The sequence below is a fragment of the Sapajus apella genome, unplaced genomic scaffold (genome assembly GCF_009761245.1).
Source record: "Sapajus apella isolate SASKATOON/1434 unplaced genomic scaffold, GSC_monkey_1.0 scaffold2, whole genome shotgun sequence".
In the NCBI taxonomy this organism is placed as follows: Eukaryota; Metazoa; Chordata; class Mammalia; order Primates; family Cebidae; genus Sapajus; species Sapajus apella.
In genome coordinates this window covers 59,330,255-59,349,029 of record NW_022436942.1, presented here as the reverse complement: position 1 = coordinate 59,349,029, position 18,775 = coordinate 59,330,255, and the positions used below count along the sequence as shown (strand labels likewise).

The window sequence follows — 18,775 nt, the reverse complement described above, 5'->3', positions numbered from 1 at the left end:
GCCACTCAAGAGTGTCCCTACAGTCTATTTCCAGATATGCTGGGAATCAAGAAAGGAAAAACTAGGAACAAAACAAGAGGGTGGGTAACAAGTGGTAGGAAGATGAATGGTCTCTAAAAAGAGCTGGACATGGAAAATAATTTAAAGCAAGAATGAAAAGGTTCAGTAAAACTGTTGAATGACATGCTTCACAGTAGCTAGCTAATATAATATATGCTTATATGCATATGCACACACATACACCTGATTCATGGACTGCAGAGCTTTAAGACATAATTCTCAATATAATTTCAGAGGAAAATATTTTTAAATGCTTTCCTCTTATAATGTTCAGATTTAAAAACTTTGGTGATTAAAAAAGCAGGGTTTTTTTGTTTTTTATTTCAATGAATGCTACTGCATACAAGATTTGAGTAGGCACTCCACTTTTTAAACTATGGATGGAAGGTTTGAATCTTACTGGATGAACTCAAGAGTAAGAATTGCATTGTGGGGACTGATCCGAGATGGCCAATAGGAACAGCTCTGGATTGCAGTTCCAGTGAAAACACAGAGGGTGAGTGATCACTGCATTTCCAAATGAATTTTTACTGCTCACAGATCAGGAGACTCCTGGACAGAAAAGTGCCATGAGTCTCCAGCATGGCTGTTTAAGCCAGCGCAGCAGGTCTCTGCACAAAAACTCACACAAATAAAGCCCCACCTTCCTGGCACAGAGCACCTGGGAAAAAGAAGGCAGTTATGAGTTCTGCTGCCGCAGACTTAAATGTATCTGCCAGCAGCTCTGAATGGAACAACGGAGCTCACAGCTCAGCACTTGAGTTCCTATAAGGGACAGACTGTCTCCTGAAGCAGCTCCCTGACTCCCATATAACCAAATAGACACCTCATAAAGGAAAGCTCAGGCTGACATCTGGCGGGTATCCTTCTGGGACAAAGATAACAGAAGAAGAAACTGGCCTCAACCCTTACTGTTCTGCAGTCGCTGCAGGTGATCCCCAGGCAAGGAGAGTTTGGAGTGGACCTCCAGCAGTCCTACAACAGAGGGGCCTGACTATTAGAAGGAAAACTAAGAAACAGAAAGAAATAACTTCAACAACAACAAAAAGGAAGTCCACTCAGAGACCCCATCTGAAAGTCACCAACCACAAAGACCACAGGTAGATAAATCCACAAAGATGGAAAGAAACCAGTATAAAAAGGATGAAAACACCCAAAACCAGAATGCCTCTCCTCCTCCAAGGGATCACAACTCCTCACCAGCAAGGAAACAAGGCTGGATGGAGAATGAGTCTAATGAATTGACAGAAACAGGCTTCAGAAGGTGGGTAATAACAAACTTCTCTGAGCTAAAAGATCACGTTCTAACCCAATGCAAGAAAACTATGTACCTTGAAAAAAGGTTTGATGAAATGCTAATGAGAATAAACAGTATAGAGAGGAATATAAATGAATTGATGGAGCTGACAAACACAACATGAGAACTTCAGGAAGCATACAGAAGTTTCAATAGCCGAATTGACCAAGCGGAAGAAAGGATATCAGAGATTGAAGATCAACTCAATGAAATAAAATGAGAAGGCAAAATTAGAGGAAAAAAAAGAGTAAAAAGGAATGAACAAAGCCTCCAAGAAATATGGGATTATGTGAAAAGACCTAATCTCATTTGATAGGTATACCTGAATGTGACAGAGAGAATGAATCCAAGCTGGAAAATACTCTTCAGGATATTATCCAGGAGAACTTCCTGAACCTAGCAAGGCAGGCCAATATTCAAGTCCAGGAAATACAGAGAACACCACAAAGATATTCCTTAAGAAGAGCAACCCCAAGGCACATAATCATCAGATTCACCAGGGTTGAAATGAAGGACAAAATGCTAAGGGCAGCCAGAGAGAAAGGTCGGGTTACCCACAAAGGGAAGTCCATCAGACTCACAGAGGATCTCTCAGCAGAAACCCTACAAGTCAGAAGAGAGTCGGGGCCAACATTCGAAATCCTTAAAGAAAAGAACTTTCAACCTAAAATTTCATATCCAGCCAAACTAAGCTTCATAAACAAAGGAGAAATAAAATCCTTTATGAACAAGCAATTGCTCAGAGATTTTATCACCACCAGGCCTGCTTTACAAGAGCTCCTGAAAGAAGCACTAAACATAGAAAGGAACAGCCAGTACCAGCCACTCCAAAAACATACCAAGTGTTAAAGAGCACCGACACAATGAAGAAACTGTATCAACGAATGGGCAAAACAACCAGCTAGCATCAAAATGGGCAGGATCAAATTCACACATAACAATATTAACCATAAATGTAAATGGCCTAAATGCCCCAAACAAAAGACACAGACCAGCAAATTCGATAAAAAGTCAAAACCTATTGGTGTGCTATATCCAGGAAACCCATCTCACATGCAAGGATACACACAGGCTCAAAATAAAGGGATGGAGGAAGATCTACCAAGCAAATGGAGAGCAAACAAAAGCAGGAGTTGCAATCCTAGTCTCTGATAAAATAGACTTTAAACCAACAAAGATCACAAGAGACAAAGAAGGGCATTATATAATAGTAAAAGGATCAAAGCAACAAGAAGAGGTAACGATCCTAAATATATACGCACCCAATATAGGAGCACCCAGATATATAAAGCAAGTTCTTAATGACCTACAAAGAGACTTAGACTCCCACACAATAATAGTGGGAGACTTTAACACTCCACTGTCAATATTAGACAGATCAACGAGACAGAAAATTAACAAGGATATCCAGGACTTGAACTCAGACCTGGACCAAGCAAACCTAATAGACATTTACAGGACTCTCCACCCTAAATCCACAGAATATACATTCTTCTGAGCACCACCTCACACCTACTCTAAAACTGACCACATAATTGGAAGTAAATCACTCCTCAGCAAATGCAAAAGAATGGAAATCATAACAAACAGTCTCTCAGACCACAGTGCAATCAAATTAGAACTCAGAATTCAGATAGTAACATAGAACTACACAACTTCATGGAAACTGAACAACTGGCTCTTGAGTGTTGACTGGATAAACAATGAAATGAAGGCAGAAATAAAGATGTTCTTTAAAACCAACAAGAATGAAGACACAACGTACAAGAATCTCTGGGACACATTTAAAGCAGTGTCTAGAGGAAAATTTATAGCAATAAATGCCCACATGAGAAGCAAGGAAAGATCTAAAATTGACACCCTATTGTCAAAATTGAAAGAGCTAGAGGAGCAAGGTCAAAAAAACTCAAAAGTTAGCAGAAGACCAGAAATAACTTATATCAGAGCAGAACTCAAGGAGATAGAGACACAAAAAATGCTTCAAAAATCAATAAATCCAGGAGATGGTTTTTTGAAAAGATTAACAAAATAGGTAGACCATTAGCAGATTAATAAAAAAGAAAAGAGAAGAATCAAATAGATGCAATAAAAAATGATAAAGGGGATATCACCACAGATTCCACAGAAATAGACTACTATCAGAGATTGCTACAAACAACTCTATGCACATAAACCAATAAACCTGGAAGAAATGGATAAATTCCTGGACATTTATAGCCTCCCAAGCCTAAACCAGGAAGAAGTCGAAACACTGAATGACCAATAACAAGGGCTGAAGTTGAGGCAGCAATCAATAGCTTGCCAACCAAAAAACTTCCAGGTCCAGCTTGGTTCACAGATGAATTATACCATACATACAAAGAGGAGCCGGTACCACTCCTTCTGAAACTATTCCAAACAATCCAAAAAGAGAGAATCCTCCCCAAATCATTTTATGAGATGAACATCATTCTGATACCAAAACCTGGCAGAGACTCAACATGAAAAGAAAACTTCAGGCCAATATCCATGATGAACGGAGACGTAAAAATCTTCAATAAAATACTGGCAAACTGATTGCAACAGTACATCAAAAAGCTTATCCTTCATGATTAAGTAGGCTTCATCCTGGGAATGCAAGGCTGGTTCAACATACGCAAGTCTATAAACATAATTCACCGCATAAACAGAACCAAAGACAAAAACTACATGATTATCTCCACAGTTGCAGGGAAGGCCTTCGACAAAATTCAACAGCCCTTTATGCTAAAAACTCTCAGGAAACTAGGTATCAATGGAATGTATCTCAAAATAATAAAAGCTATTTATGACAAACCCACAGCCAATATCATACTGAATGGGCAAAAACTGGAAGCATTCCCTTTGAAATCTAGCACTAGAAAAAGATGCCCTCTCTCAGCACTCCTATTCAATATAGAATTGGAAGTTCTGGCCAGAGCAATCAGCAAGAAAAAGAAATAAAGGGTATTCAGTTAGGAAAGGCAGAAGTCAAATTGTCTCTATTTGCAGACAACATGATTGTATATTTAGAAGACCCTATTGTCTCAGCCCAAAATCTCCTTAAACAGATAAGCAACTTCGGCAAAGTTTCAGGATACAAAATTAATGTGCAAAAATCACAAGCATTCCTATACACCAATAACAGACTTAAAGAGAGCCAAATCAAGAACGAAATCCCATTCACAATTGCCACAAAGAGAATAAAATAGCTAGGATACAACTAACAAAGGATGTAAAGGACCTCTTCAAGGAGAACTACAAACCACTGCTCAACGAAATGAGAGAGGACACAAACAGATGGAGAAATATTCCATGCTCATGGTTAGGAAGAATCAATATCATGAAAATAGCCACACTGCCCAAAGTAATTTATTGATTCAATGCTCTTCCCATCAAGCTACTAATGACCTTCTTCACAGAACTGGAAAAAATCACCTTAAACTTCATAGGGAACCAAAAGAGAGCCCACATAGCCAAGTCAATTCTAAACAAAAAGAACAAAGCTGGAGGCATCACACTGACTTCAAACTATACTGGAAGGCTACAGTGATCAAAACAGCATGGTACTGGTACCAAAACAGAGATATAGACCAATGGAACAGAAAAGAGGCCTTGGAGGCAGTGCCACACATCTACTGCCATTTGATCTTTGACAAATGTGACAAAAACAAGCAATAGGGAAAGGATTCCTTGCTTAATAAGTGGTGTTGGGAAAACTGGCTAGCCATGTGCAGAAAGCAGAAACTGGACCCCTTCCTGACACCTTACACCAAAATTAACTGCAGATAGATTGAAGACTTAAACATAAGAACTAACACCATAAAAACCTTAGAAGAAAACCTAGGCAAAACCATTCAGGACACAGGCATAGGCAAGGACTTCATGACTAAAACACCAAAAGCATTGGAATAAAAGCCAAAATAGACAAATGGGATCTAATTAAACTCCAGAGCTTCTGCACAGCAAAAGAAACACTCATTGGAGTGAACTGGCAACCAACAGAATGGGAAAATTTTTTTGCAATCTACCCATCTGATAAAGGACTTATACCCAGAATCTACAAAGAACTAAAACAGATTTACAAGAAAACAAACAAACAAACGCATTCCAAAGTGGGAAAAGGATATGAACAGACACTTTTCAAAAGAAGACATATATGAGGTCAACAAACATGAAAAATGCTCATCATCACTGGTCATTAGAGAAATGCAAATCAAAACTACACTGAGATACCATCTCACGCCAGTTAGAATGGTGATCATTAAAAAATCTGGAGACAACAGATGCTGGAGAGGATGTGGAGAAATAGGAACACTTTTACACTGTTGGTGGGAGTGTAAATTAGCTCAACCATTGTGGAAGACAATGTGGCGATTCCCCGAGGACCTAGAAATAGAAATTCCATTTGACCCAGCAATCCCATTACTGGGTATATATCAAAAGGATTATAAATCATTCTATTATAAGGACACATGCACCTGAATGTTCACTGCAGCACTGTTTACAATATCAAAGACCTGGAACCAACCCAAATGCCCATAGATGATAGACTGGACAAGGAAAATGTGGCACATACACACCATGGAATATTATGTGGCCATAAAGAACGATGAGTTCATGTCCTTGTAGGGACATGGATCAACCTGGAAACCATCATTCTCGGCAAACTGACACAAGAACAGAAAATCAAACACCGCATGTTCTCACTTACAGGCAGGTGTTGAACAATGAGAACACATGGAAACAGGGAAGGTAGCATCGCTCACTGAGGTCTGTTGGGGAGGACTAGGGGAGGGACAGTGGTGGGGAGGGATAACGTGGGGAGAAATGCCAGATATAGGTGACAGGGATGGAGGCTGCAAACCACATTGCCTTGTATGTACCTATACAACAATTCTGCATGTTCTTCACATGTACCCCAAAACCTAAAATGCAATATATATATACATATATATACATATATATATAAAAGAATTTCATTGTAATGTTATCATTGCATCAAACCAAATCTATCTCCAAGTTCCCATTCCACTGTCTTGGTGGACAATTTAATTTCAGTTATTACTGACCTCCCACTCTCCTGCCTCACGTATCCAGAATTGTGCAAAGGTCCTAGGAGTTTCGTAAAGAGCAGAACATTTAGAAAGACCAGTCAAGTGTCCAAGACACATTGGTTACTACTGAGCTGCCAGCTTTTCAAGTCTCCAGTGGAATTCACACATTCGCTCTGTCACTAACAAACATTAGTAAGCACTTATCACACTCCATGCTCTGTTCAAGACACTGGAAATAAAGAAACAGGAAGATAGGACTGCCGCCTTCCCAGAGACTCCCAAGTTCCTTTCTCAGGCCAGGAACTCTTTGTGCAACTGACAGTTCAGGTGGCTCTGGTGCAGTCTCCCAGGCGTGCAACACAGCCATTTCCTCCCTTTTCATTCACCCTGCCAGAAGCCTGGCTCCCTCTATAGGGTATCTCTCTCACAGTTTCTTCTTCCATCCAAGCATCAGTCCTGGAAACTCAGGCTTTCAGAATACAAAAGGCAGGAACGTTAGGTAACATAAAACTCTGCTGAAACAAAGGAGTTCAAGGGACCTCGCTGCCTTCTTGGAATGGAGAGTGAAGGGTGAGAATAGAGAGGAAGGGACAAGTAACATCAAGGAAAAGAAACACACACACACACACGCACGCACGCACGCACGCACGCACACACACACATTTATGTTATACTTTCACATGTAAATGCCTTTTCCTAGAAAGCAATCAAGCTGTTTTCATTTTGAACAACCAAACAAGATGTGATCTGAAAATATTTTTATTTTCCTGAATTACACTTTGTACCAAAACATTCACCACTACCTTAAGGTATTACACCTAGCACAGTACCTGGCACATGACAGGTGAGATGGATGGACGAATGGATGGCTAAAATAATTCTTTTCTTTTTTATAAGCTGTACATCTAATATGGAGAATATGAAAAACCACCTGAGTATGGCCATCCACTCTGAGACATCTTTAGAATAGATGAGGCTATACTTAGGGTATGCACACTATAAGATAAAATAATGTCAATGTATTTTACAATGGAGAAGCATGGTGGCGAAATTCTTGCATCAAGATGTGAAAATATAATACAATTTTAAAAACCTATAGTAGTTCAATTTTCCTGGTCATTTTTATTTCATTTAGTATTTAGCAGAACAAGGACTAACATACAATTAAGTATTGCCTCTATAACATATTAACCATATATCCTTGGGGAGCTATATTCAGTTTTTTCACCTTTAAAATGGAGAGAATCTTATCTATTATTACACAGAGTTAAGTGTGAAAAGAGATAGTTTGGGAAAACACCATCATGACAGGCCTACTGCAGACCCTCAAGAAATGTCTGAAACACACACAAATACACACATGTAAGCATGTACATATGCACTTCTAGCTTGAAGGTCTCATATATATGTGTATGTGTATATATGTATGTATACACACATACACACATTATATAAACATATATATACACATACCATATATAGTCACAAAATTTGAAGAAAACAGTGAAAATTTTCCATCATCCTGTTAATCTCAACAAAAAGGAGAGGAATTATACTGATGTTCAGAATTCCATATTCTTTACACCCTTAATGTTGATCTCTCAAAGCTTTCTAGAAATGATAATCTAAGGTGCAGTCCCTTACAGTACCAAGCTACATATTTTTATGCTTGGAGATCTCCATGAACTGGCTAAATATGTGAATCATATTTGGAATCTAGGTAGAGATTGAACAGCCCAAAATCTTTCTTTCCAGAAACAACCCAGCCTGTGTGGGCAGCTTCTCAAATCTAGTTAGCACAAAATTTGTTTTCAACAAGAAAATAAATGAGTTCCAAAGCAGTAGAAAATGCATAAACTTATAAAAAGCTGGATTTGCATTTTAAAGTCAAGTAACATTTCTTTTTTCTTCTATTAAGTACTCATAAATTTATACTCCTCTACCTGTTCATAGAGAGGTCGCCATTCTAAACTACAGAACAGTTAACATCATATACAAACAAACACATCTTTACTAAGATCTGGTAAAAAATAGTGCCTTACTAATCTTTAGTAATTAAATTTTCATGTAAGTTTATTTTAGTGCCCCTCCTTAAATTTAAGTTCATCTCTAGCACTTGCATGGAAGCCAACTTTTATCATTTATTGGAAAAAACCTTTAAACCCTTTGAGCACTGTACAATCTTTCATCTTTCAAATCACGTGAAATAGTTAAATAATTTTATAACTTTCCATGAAAACTTATTTTCTCTCCAATGTCTAGTAATTTGATTTTTATTCTCCTGTAAAAATTTTTTTCTCTTTTATTCATTAATGCAACATGAAGGGATTCTTCAACCAGAATAAATAGCTGGTCCCCTTATATTTTTTGGTAAAACATTTCCTTAAAAGAAGCCTCATCTTCAGTTTCAGGATCCTTCACCTCAATGTGTTTAAATCATGTACTGAGCATATTCATGAAGGAATTAAATGAATGAACAAACAGCCATCATTGCAGTCTAGTTTCCATTAATATCATGTTGCCTTGTCACTTAATTTCTCCTAAGCTCAGTTGTTCCATGTGTAAGGTGGAAGTAGTAATGATCTCATAAGGTCAAGAGGACAGTATAAATTATTCATAAGAAAATTAGCAAGAAAATGCAATGTCCCAAAACTAGAAGTAGGAAAAAGAAATGCAATGGTTGTTTATGCAATGTTCTTCACATCAAAATCCCTCAAATCCAACACAAGATAAATTATTCGATATTAAAAGAAGAGCTTCATCATGTAGAATTAGAGCTCTGACCTTGAAACATCAACAGTAATGACTTAGTATGTGACACCACATCACCCATCCTCAATGCTAAATATTTAACTTGAGTAAATATGTTGATTCTGATAAAATTCTGAGTGAAAGCTATAAAACAGAAATAAAATACTCTAAGAAGGGCAAACCTTGATTATTCAAAATGCTTAGAAAATGAGGGCCTACTTCTGGCATGCAGCCCATCATCAATGACTCTAGACAGTCATTTTGAAGAAGTTCCTGATTCACCTTGCTGCACCAATATTTCCCTCTTATTACTTCCATTTGAGCTGAGGAATTGTATTTTGGTTTCTTAAAGGGTTTTTTAAAAATTATGATTAATCAAGAAATCTAAAAATTTATGATACTCTGAGGTTTACTAAATATTATAACATGAAATGGATATATAGAACAATATATAGAATGGATAATCTTGCTATAGCTTTTTCAAAAACTCCATTATTATGTGATTTAATTTCCCAAATTAAATCTCATTTTCACTATTGGTACTAGTCTCAAAATCATTTTGCACAGTATCTCTTTCAAGACATCATTTTATTAATATTTTTTTTAAAGTTTGGCATCTAAGGTTTCTAGTTTATTACCCCTCCCAAGTATTATAATAATTTCTTCTCTCATGGAGAATTTAAAATTTGAGTGAAACTTACTTTCTTGTATTGCATTAAGAATCTCTGAAAAGTCCACATCACTCTTTGGCCCGTCAGGTAGTATTTGCATATCCAGCTGGTAGCCTTGCAAATCCACACCTCCTTCTAGAGAAATGAGAGATATTCATGGAGTTTGCACTGGTTATCAGAGAGTCTGTCATTAGGGTTCCATGGAGAAGCTAGGTCAAAATCCAAAGTGAATGGCTAGCTGGTTTGCCAATGAGCCTCCTTCTTAGACAAAGGACTTAAAAAACAAAAAAAGGAATATACACAACCCATTTGCATTTTATGGGACCAAAAAGATTCATTTGTATTTCAAATGCAAAAATAAGGCAACTAGTTTTTTACAAGGCAACATACTTCATAGTATTTACTGATAATTCCCTAGGTAAAAAATATAACATAGTCTCTAGCTAAGGATATTTAACATTATTTTCAGCTTCCACATGGATTAAATGTGACATTAACACAAATACTTTATGATATCATCTTCTTCTTATAATAATTCATTCTTAAGGATGGATTTAATATTCTCAGTATCACAGAAAAAAAGGTATTAGTACTTTGTTCCTCATAATTAGACTTCCCTGATTCATCATTTATTTTTCAACTATATTTGAATTTGAAAATTTATTCTATGAAGTAATTAAGCCTCTTGTTCTAGGTTTGTCTGATCTATTTTTGGCATGTTCCAAAGAAAGAAAGTTTTTATGCTGCTCTACACACCTATAGAACATTTAAGGAAGTCAAAGAAACCAAGGTACCAAAAAGTAGCTTTATCATCAACAATAATAAAACTTCTAAAAGCTTCTTAAAGTAATTAGTAAGAATGTCTCCAACCTGAGAAGGCTGCCAGGGCTAAAAAGCCAGTGCTAAAATAAACAGCCTGATGCATAAAATGGAACATGCCCTAGCTTCCAATATTTTTGTAGAAATAATCCTCTCATAAGGTTAGGAGGTATACTCAGCCTTACACAAAATTTCAGTTATATTCCTAAAGCTCAAGAATAAGATAAGTCACAGCCTCACACGAAATGCTTATTCTAGGAGTAAAACATCTAAAGGTAACTTAATATTCTATTATATTTAATAGAAAATAAGCTGTGGGAAGGCAGGGGCTTTGTCTGCATGCTACAACCCAAGCACTTAGAACAGGACCTGGCACAAAGTAGATTCTCAACAAAGTAGATTCTCAGGCTGAAGGAATGAATGAGGCTATGCAGTAATTACAAAACCAAAACAGTAAAGCTAAGAGCAAAGCTACAAGCTCAGATTCTGGAGTCAGAGAGACCAACATTGAAATTCTTTTCAGTAACGCTGAACTTCTCTAAATTTTAGTTTCCTCCTTTATGAAATAGGGATGATGGTAACGGCCTCACAGAGCAGCCGCTAGGATTAAATGAGATAATCCACAAGAACCTGAACTGTCAGGTCGTCAGCACTCAATAAATAGAAGCCACAGGTATTATTATTACAATACATTGTAATTTATTAAAGGAACACTGGCATTCATAGAGAGACAGAATAGGTATTAAACAATGTGAATAATAGGTCAGTTCCTTGAGACCGCAGTATGCATTTTGGTGACTGTCAGGCACTGCTATTTAACATTGTAGCTACAGTAGTGAACTTTTCAGATTCACTAACGCAGTTCTCTCATTGCAAAATCTGAAGCTACCTATGAGAGAGTTTCTTAGACAGGACAGACAAAGATGCCTTCCTGCTGGCCCAGAATTAAGATGGGTTATTTGCCTTTTTCTTCCACGGCCAGTTACTTCACATGGAAAAGGAAAAGTTCTGATGCTTTTCAATTTGGACTAAGGCTAGTCACCTTTGTTCTATTTTATGGCCAAGGACCTCATAATTACAACGACAAGAAAAATAACAAGAATATTCAACATCAGCCTGGCTCTGGGCTATGTACTTTATGATATCATTTAGTCTTTAATCTTGAAAAGAAGGTGTAATGCAATGTAGTAATTTGCCCAAAGTCACACAGCTACTAAGTGTAAAGATGTAATTGCAATCCATGCTCTTAACTAGTCTTTAAAATCACCCATATAGAAGCAGTCACAAACACAGGCTGTTGGAGATAAGAGAACTGGATCTGCCAAATAAATTCAACATAACCCAGTAGAATGATCCTGTGTTCTAATTCTTCAAATCAAGACAAAAGCTATTACATAAGCTAAAAAAGAAAGTGACTTCCTAAATAGACTAATAAACAGAAGCCCAATTTATTTGTTGTTTGTCATAGGCAGGGGCTCATAAACTCAGATAGAAATAGCTATTATTAGTAGATCACTATAATTTTTAATAACAAGGATTCCAAAAACCTTTAATAAGTTTTTTTTTAACATTAGAGGAGAGTATAGAAGGATAAGACACAAAAGAAGCACCATAAAGGAGGCATACAGGTCATTATTCTGTCTTTAAAGAATATTTACGCTGGGCATGGTGGCTCACGCCTGTAATCCCAGCACTTTGGGAGGCCAAAGCAGGCAAATCGCAAGGTCAGGAGATTGAGACCAGCCTGGCCAACATGGTGAAACCCTGTCTCTAATAAAAAAATACAAAAAATTAGCTGGGTGTGGTGGTGGGCACCTGTAATCCCAGCTACTCAGGAGGCTGAAGCAGGAGAACCCAGGAGGTGGAGGTTGCAGTGAGCCAAGATTGCACCACTGCACTCCAGTCCAGGTGACAGAGTGATCCTCACACCCCGCTCCCTAAAAAGGAATAACTTAATGACATGGACATATGTTTGTTTATAATGAAAATGTAATGAAAATCAATACAAGAATATAGATAGGTAGGTAGGTAGGTAGATAGATAGATAGACAGACATCCCAAGTACAGTCATGCCTCACTTAATAATGCGATGCCTTCTGAGAAATGTATCAGTAGGAGATTTCATCATTGTGCAAACCTCATAGAGTATACTTAAACAAACCTAGTTGGTATAGCCTACCACACACCTAGGTTACATGGTGTAGCCTATTGCTCCTAAGCTACAAACCTGTATAGCATGTTACTGTACTGAATACTGTAGGTAGCTGTAATACAATGGTATTTGTATATCTAAACATAGAAAGGGTACAGTAAAGATACAGTATAAAAGATAAATAATGGTCTCCCTGTAGAAGGCACTTATCATGAATGGAGCTTGCAGGACTGAAAGTTGCTCTGAATGAGTCAGTGAGTGGTGAGTGAATGTGAGGCTTAAAACACTATTGTACATTATTAGACTTTATAAACACTGTATACTTAGGCTACATTAAATTTACTTTAAAATGTTTCTTCAATAATGAGCTAATCTTATGGTAAATTTTTACTTTGTAACCTTTTAGATTTTTTTTTAAACTTTTGACTCTTTTTGTGATAACACTAAGCTTAAAACACATTTTATAGCTCCACAAAAATATTTTCTTTCTTTATATCCTTATTCTATAAAACTTTTTCTATGTTTTAAATTTAAAACCTTTTCAAAAAGTTTTTTGCTAAAAGTGAAGATACAAACACACACATTGGCTTAGGCCTACACAAGGTCAGGATCATCAGTAACACTTACTCCTCATCTTGTTCCACTGGAAGGTATTCAGGGCAATCACATGCATGGAGCTCTCAGCTCCCATGATATAAATGCTCGCTTCTGGAATACCTCCTAAAATACCTGCCTGAAGGTATCTTACAGTTAACTTAAAAAAAATCAGTAAAAGGAGTATACTTTAAAATAACTATAAAAAGCATAGTATAGATAGTATGATACATATAAAAATAAAAAGTATAGTGTATATATAAGCCAGTAACATAGTAGTTTATTATCATCGTCAAGTATTACATACTGTAAATAATTGTATGTACTATATTTTTATACAACTGGCAGCACAGTAGGTTTGTTTACACCAGCGTCACCACAAACACGTGAGTAATATGTTGCACTCTGACATTACAACAGCTGCTAAATCACTAGGCGATAGGACTTTTTCAGCTGCATTATAATCTTAATGGGACCATCATCGTTTATATTGTCTGTCATTGATGAAAAAGTCATCATGCAATGCATGACTGCATATTAAAAAAACATACCCATTTATATGACTAGAAAAACATAACAGGAAGAAAATACTCAAAATGGGTACAGAAGTTGTCTCTCAGCTGTGAAATTATGGGTAGATTTTGTTTCATACTTTATCTTTTTTATGTTTTTTTACAATATGCATAATTTTTTTTTTTTTGAGACAAGGTCTCACTTTATCACCCAGGCTGGAGGTCAGTGGCACGAACACAGCTTACTGCAACCTCAACCTCCTGGGCTCAAGCAATTCTCCCACTTCAGCTCCCAAGTAGCAAGGGCTACAGGTGTACACTACCATGCCTGGCTAATTTGTGAATTTTTTGTAGAGAAAGGGTTTTTCCATGTTTCCCAGGCTGATTTTAAACTCTTGACCACAAGTGATCTGCCTGTCTCAGCCTTCCAAAGTGCTGTGATTACATGTGTGAGCCACTGCACCTGCCCTTAGCATAAAACATTTTTATAACTTTAAAGACATGTAAAAATTCAAGAGCGGGACAGTGGAGGATAATAATTATTTAGAGTCCAGGGTTTACGACTAAAAGCAAATACTGCAGATATAGATGTTAAATATCTAATTTAATATAACAGATTTTCTAAATTTTTTTAAATGTATAAATCCAAAATAGCTTCAAAATGCAACATTCTCTTCATGCTAAATATTATGATCACATATAGAATCTTCCAAATATATGGTGTTTTTCTGTCTCTAGAAGAAATATAGAATACTCTTTTATAGAGTATAATGTAATGGTCTGGAACTTCTGACAATAAGCCCTTCACAAAGTAGAGGGAGCTGTAAAACAAGGACTTCTGTAAGCTTTCCTAAATGGAGAGTGATCAGTGTTCCAATGAATCTTCAAAGATGACAATCTCCACTTTTAACTCATAGTGCCCAAGTGAAAGAGGCTAAATGACTTCAGTGTATAAAAAGTACTATGTCTACTTCATACTTCTGATTTTATTTACTTATTGTTACTCATATAGCTTTTTGACATGATTTCTAAAAATCTAAGAATCTGGGTTCTTTGCCATAGCCACAGACATCTTGGAGTTTGGGTCAGAACACAAAGATTTGAAAAACTAGGCAAGACGGTGAAGATACCATAGACACAAACTGAAGATTCTTTAAAATACAGCCCCATTGGGATTCAGTAATTAACATACAATTAAGTACAATCCTAACGAAACTAAACAAATAAGTTAAAGAGGGAAGCTAAGAAGATCCCTAAAGATGTGGAAAACTCACTGAACAACTAAAAAAAATCAAGAATAGCTATAAAATCCATGTGATCTCCATTTTGCCTTTAAGTTTCCCCACATTTTATGGATAGAAATGATTATACTCAACACTTAACTGTGATTCTGTAACCTTGTGAACAGCCTTACATTTAATAAAAAGTCTTAAGCTGGACAAGCAATATTTTGTTTTGTTTTTAAATTATACATGAAGTTCTGGGATACATGTGCAGAACATGCAGGTTTGTCACATAGGTATACACGTGCTATGGTGGTTTGCTGCACCCGTCAACCCATCATCTACCTTAGGTATTTCTCCTAATGCTATCCCTCCCCAGGCCCCCACTCCCTGACAGGCCCCGGTATGTGAAGTTCCCTCCCTGTGTCCATGTGTTCTCATTGTTCAACTCCTGCTTATGAGTGAGAACATGACAATGAATTTTAAAAATTCATTCTGTATCTAGTTTACAGCTAGGCTTTTTTAAATTTTTTATTTTTTGAGACAGTCACACTCTGTCACCCAGGCTGGAGTTCAATGATGCAATTACAGCTGACTGTAGCCTCAACCTCCAGGGCAGCAAAGCACTTTTATACAAGAGAAAAACAACAAAAAATGAGTTCTAAACCTTTCTTGACTAGCAAATATGTCAGTGCCTTCCCATCCCATCTTTGTCCAAAGAATCCCTTCCTACTTTCAAGACTCACCTAGAATTTTCTGCTTCAGGAAGTATTTCTTGTTCCTGATAAAAAACAATTTTCTATCCACTGAACTCACATAGCTCTTTATATTTTGTCTTTTCTATAGTATATGAAAAATAAGGTGAAGTACCTAGCACAGTGTGAGGCAGACAGAGAAAATGTGAGCTGCTAGTTTTTCCACGTCTAAATTTCTTCCTCATGACTAGCGCCATCAACTAGACAGTAACATATTGAAGCCTAGGATCAAACTGCATCCCCCTTTTATCTCCTAATAAACCTAGAACAAAGCCTTGAACATATTAGGTGCTCAGTGAATGCTCTTTCGCTGCAATCTCACATTATGAATAACAATAATGAATATAAAGTAAAAAGATGTTCCAATTTTGTTTTTTTGGTCTGCAATTTAAAGCATCTTGATAGGTTATCAGATTACTGTGAAAGACATATTATAGATCATAACTTTTTGCTTTTTCAGTAAAATTTTGTTAAATTTTATCAAATAATAAACAAAATCTCAAAATACCAAAGGGCTTATAATAAAAATCAATAGCTACCCTTTTTGCAATCCCAGACCTCTTCCTCAGTGGAAAAATAACTTTCAAGAGTCTCTGTCGGATCCTTCTATGTGTGTGTCCCACTGTTTCTTGATTTTCCAATTTTACATACTATATATTATTTTTCTGCCATGACACACGATGATGTAACTTACATTACTGCCACTCTCCACTTGCCCTCCACTCACTCACCAAATCACTATTCTTAGTAATCCCATTAGATTGCCTTAGTAACTTTAAATAAATCACTTAAGATTCCTTTCCTTGTTCAATCAATTATAGACATATTTCATATGTGCAAATTAACATGAGTGATCTAAAAAGGAGATACTAGCACTAAACTAATCTGGATTTGAATGCTACTTTTATGTGATTTGAATGCTACTTTATGTGATTTGAATGCTTGACTCATTAAATAATAAACTCAAGAAGTCTTATCTATGTCATTGAAAAAATTGAAAACTAAAATATTTTGGAGGCTTTAGTATAAATTATAGACATTATACATAAATAATTTGGCTCATCATATTAGATCAAGGTACTTCACTACAAATTTTATATGACATTCATTCTCTGCAACATGAGGGCCTATTCCAGGTTTAGGGCCTAGCCGAAATAAAAACAATTTAATTTCAAAAATCCTGCACTTTGGGACTTGGAATAGTTACTTCATATTGAAACCAAAATAAAGGAAAGCCTGGAAAATCAGCTCTTATCTTCCACATGTCACAGGAAAGATGGGGAATGTGTAAAGTAGACTTAAAAGGATAAATGATATTTTCTATGGTAGCCTCATAATAACTGTTGCTAGATCTGAGCTTCTGTCTACATTCTATTTACATTCTACAAATAAAAATTGGTAGTTCCTGTCCTGAGAGGTATATTTAATACCAATCCTCAAACACGGTGTTTTTTATAGAATAGGGAGCAGTGTGATATTTCAAAACTTGAGCTACATATCTAAAATAAATCCTCATATGCAATATTTTTGGACTTAAGAGGCTGCAAAGACCCTATTTTCTAAACTGGGAGTTTTGTATTGAACTCCCCATAGGTGAATTCTGTGTTCCTATCACAGTATTGAGATGGAGAATGGTGTTAAGAAAGGAGGGAGGGCTAGGTATGGTGGTTCACACCTGTAATCCCAGAGCTTTAGGATACTGGGCCAGGAGGACTGCTTGAGACCAGAAGTTCAAGACCTACCTGAGCAATATAGGAAGACCTCCATCTCTAACAAAATAAAATGAGCTGGGCACATTGGTGCATACCTATAATCCTGTCTACTTGGGAGACTGAAGTGGGAGGATCACTTGAGCCTAGGAGTTTGAGGCTGAAGTGAGCTATGATCATGCCACTGCACTCCAGCCTAGGCAACAGAGTCCTTGTCTCTTAAAAAATAAAAATAAAAAAGAAGGGAGGGAGGTCCATTCTGTCTTTACATACTTTCCTGTCATCAGCCAGTGTTCAAGATAATTCTTTGAAGAAGAGAGCAAGGAAATGAATTCAGCTTTTCTGGAGAATCTGAAACCGGAATCCACAGATTTACATGTAGGAAATGCCACTAGTTCTGGGGGGAAAAAAAAAAAGGTACCTCTTGTTTTTTTAACATTATTTGTAGTACTTACCAAAATCTTTGTGTGTCTGTGGCATAAACTAAAAAAGCTTCACAATAGAAGATGCTTCATAAGTGTAAAAGATACATGTCATGTTCTTTTACTCATATTGTCTAAAACTATAAATCTGGTGATGTTGTAAGTTCATTCTTTTACAGAAGAAAGCTTGGCTCATATTAGCAGAAATAAACATATTGATTCACCCATACTAGTCACTAGAAGGCTAAAGCTATTCTCTCAAATGATTAACGCTGAGTAGTCCTAATGGCCAAGTTCTTTCCTGAGTCCTGACGGGAGAACCACATTTGGCTAACAGCAGGCAGATATTTCTCAGGTCTAAAATGGAAATAATAATTCTACTGCTTTGGCCAGTAATGGCTCTCCTTCAGCAGAATTGCTTCCATGTTTTCCAGGATTGGTAAGATCATGCTCTCCTAAGTTATAATGCATCCCTGCACTAAAAGTTCCCAAGAGGGCCTGGAAGTTAGAATTGCAAAGCTTCAAATAGCAGGAAGGGTTTGTGAGTCACACAGGCAGAATTCTGTGGTATCTTCCAATCTCTTAGATGCTGAGGTCTATTGCTGTGGTGACAAGGAATCTTGCAGATGAGGAGAAGAGACAAACTCAGGATTAGGAGGAGTTACAGAACAGAAACTGTGCAATTTTCAGCCTCGCTAAATATTTTCTAGTCTTTTGCCTTGAATGATTGGTCTTTATATATGAAGGGCTTGAGAC

The 18,775-nt window shown here is 36.8% G+C and overlaps 1 protein-coding gene across 7 annotated transcripts in view; it reads right to left on the bottom strand.

The window, feature by feature from the left end:
• The window catches only part of ANO4 (anoctamin 4), a 398,033-nt gene that overhangs the window by 182,068 nt on the left and 197,190 nt on the right, over positions 1 to 18,775 (bottom strand). For 4 of the 7 annotated variants that reach the window (XM_032298965.1, XM_032298973.1, XM_032298986.1 and 1 more), the window contains one exon: positions 9,864 to 9,968. The exons of the other annotated variants lie outside the window; for them this stretch is intronic. In XM_032298965.1, the coding sequence (XP_032154856.1) occupies positions 9,864 to 9,968 (105 nt within the window). The remainder of the gene's footprint in view (positions 1 to 9,863; positions 9,969 to 18,775) is intronic. 7 annotated transcript variants of the gene reach the window in all.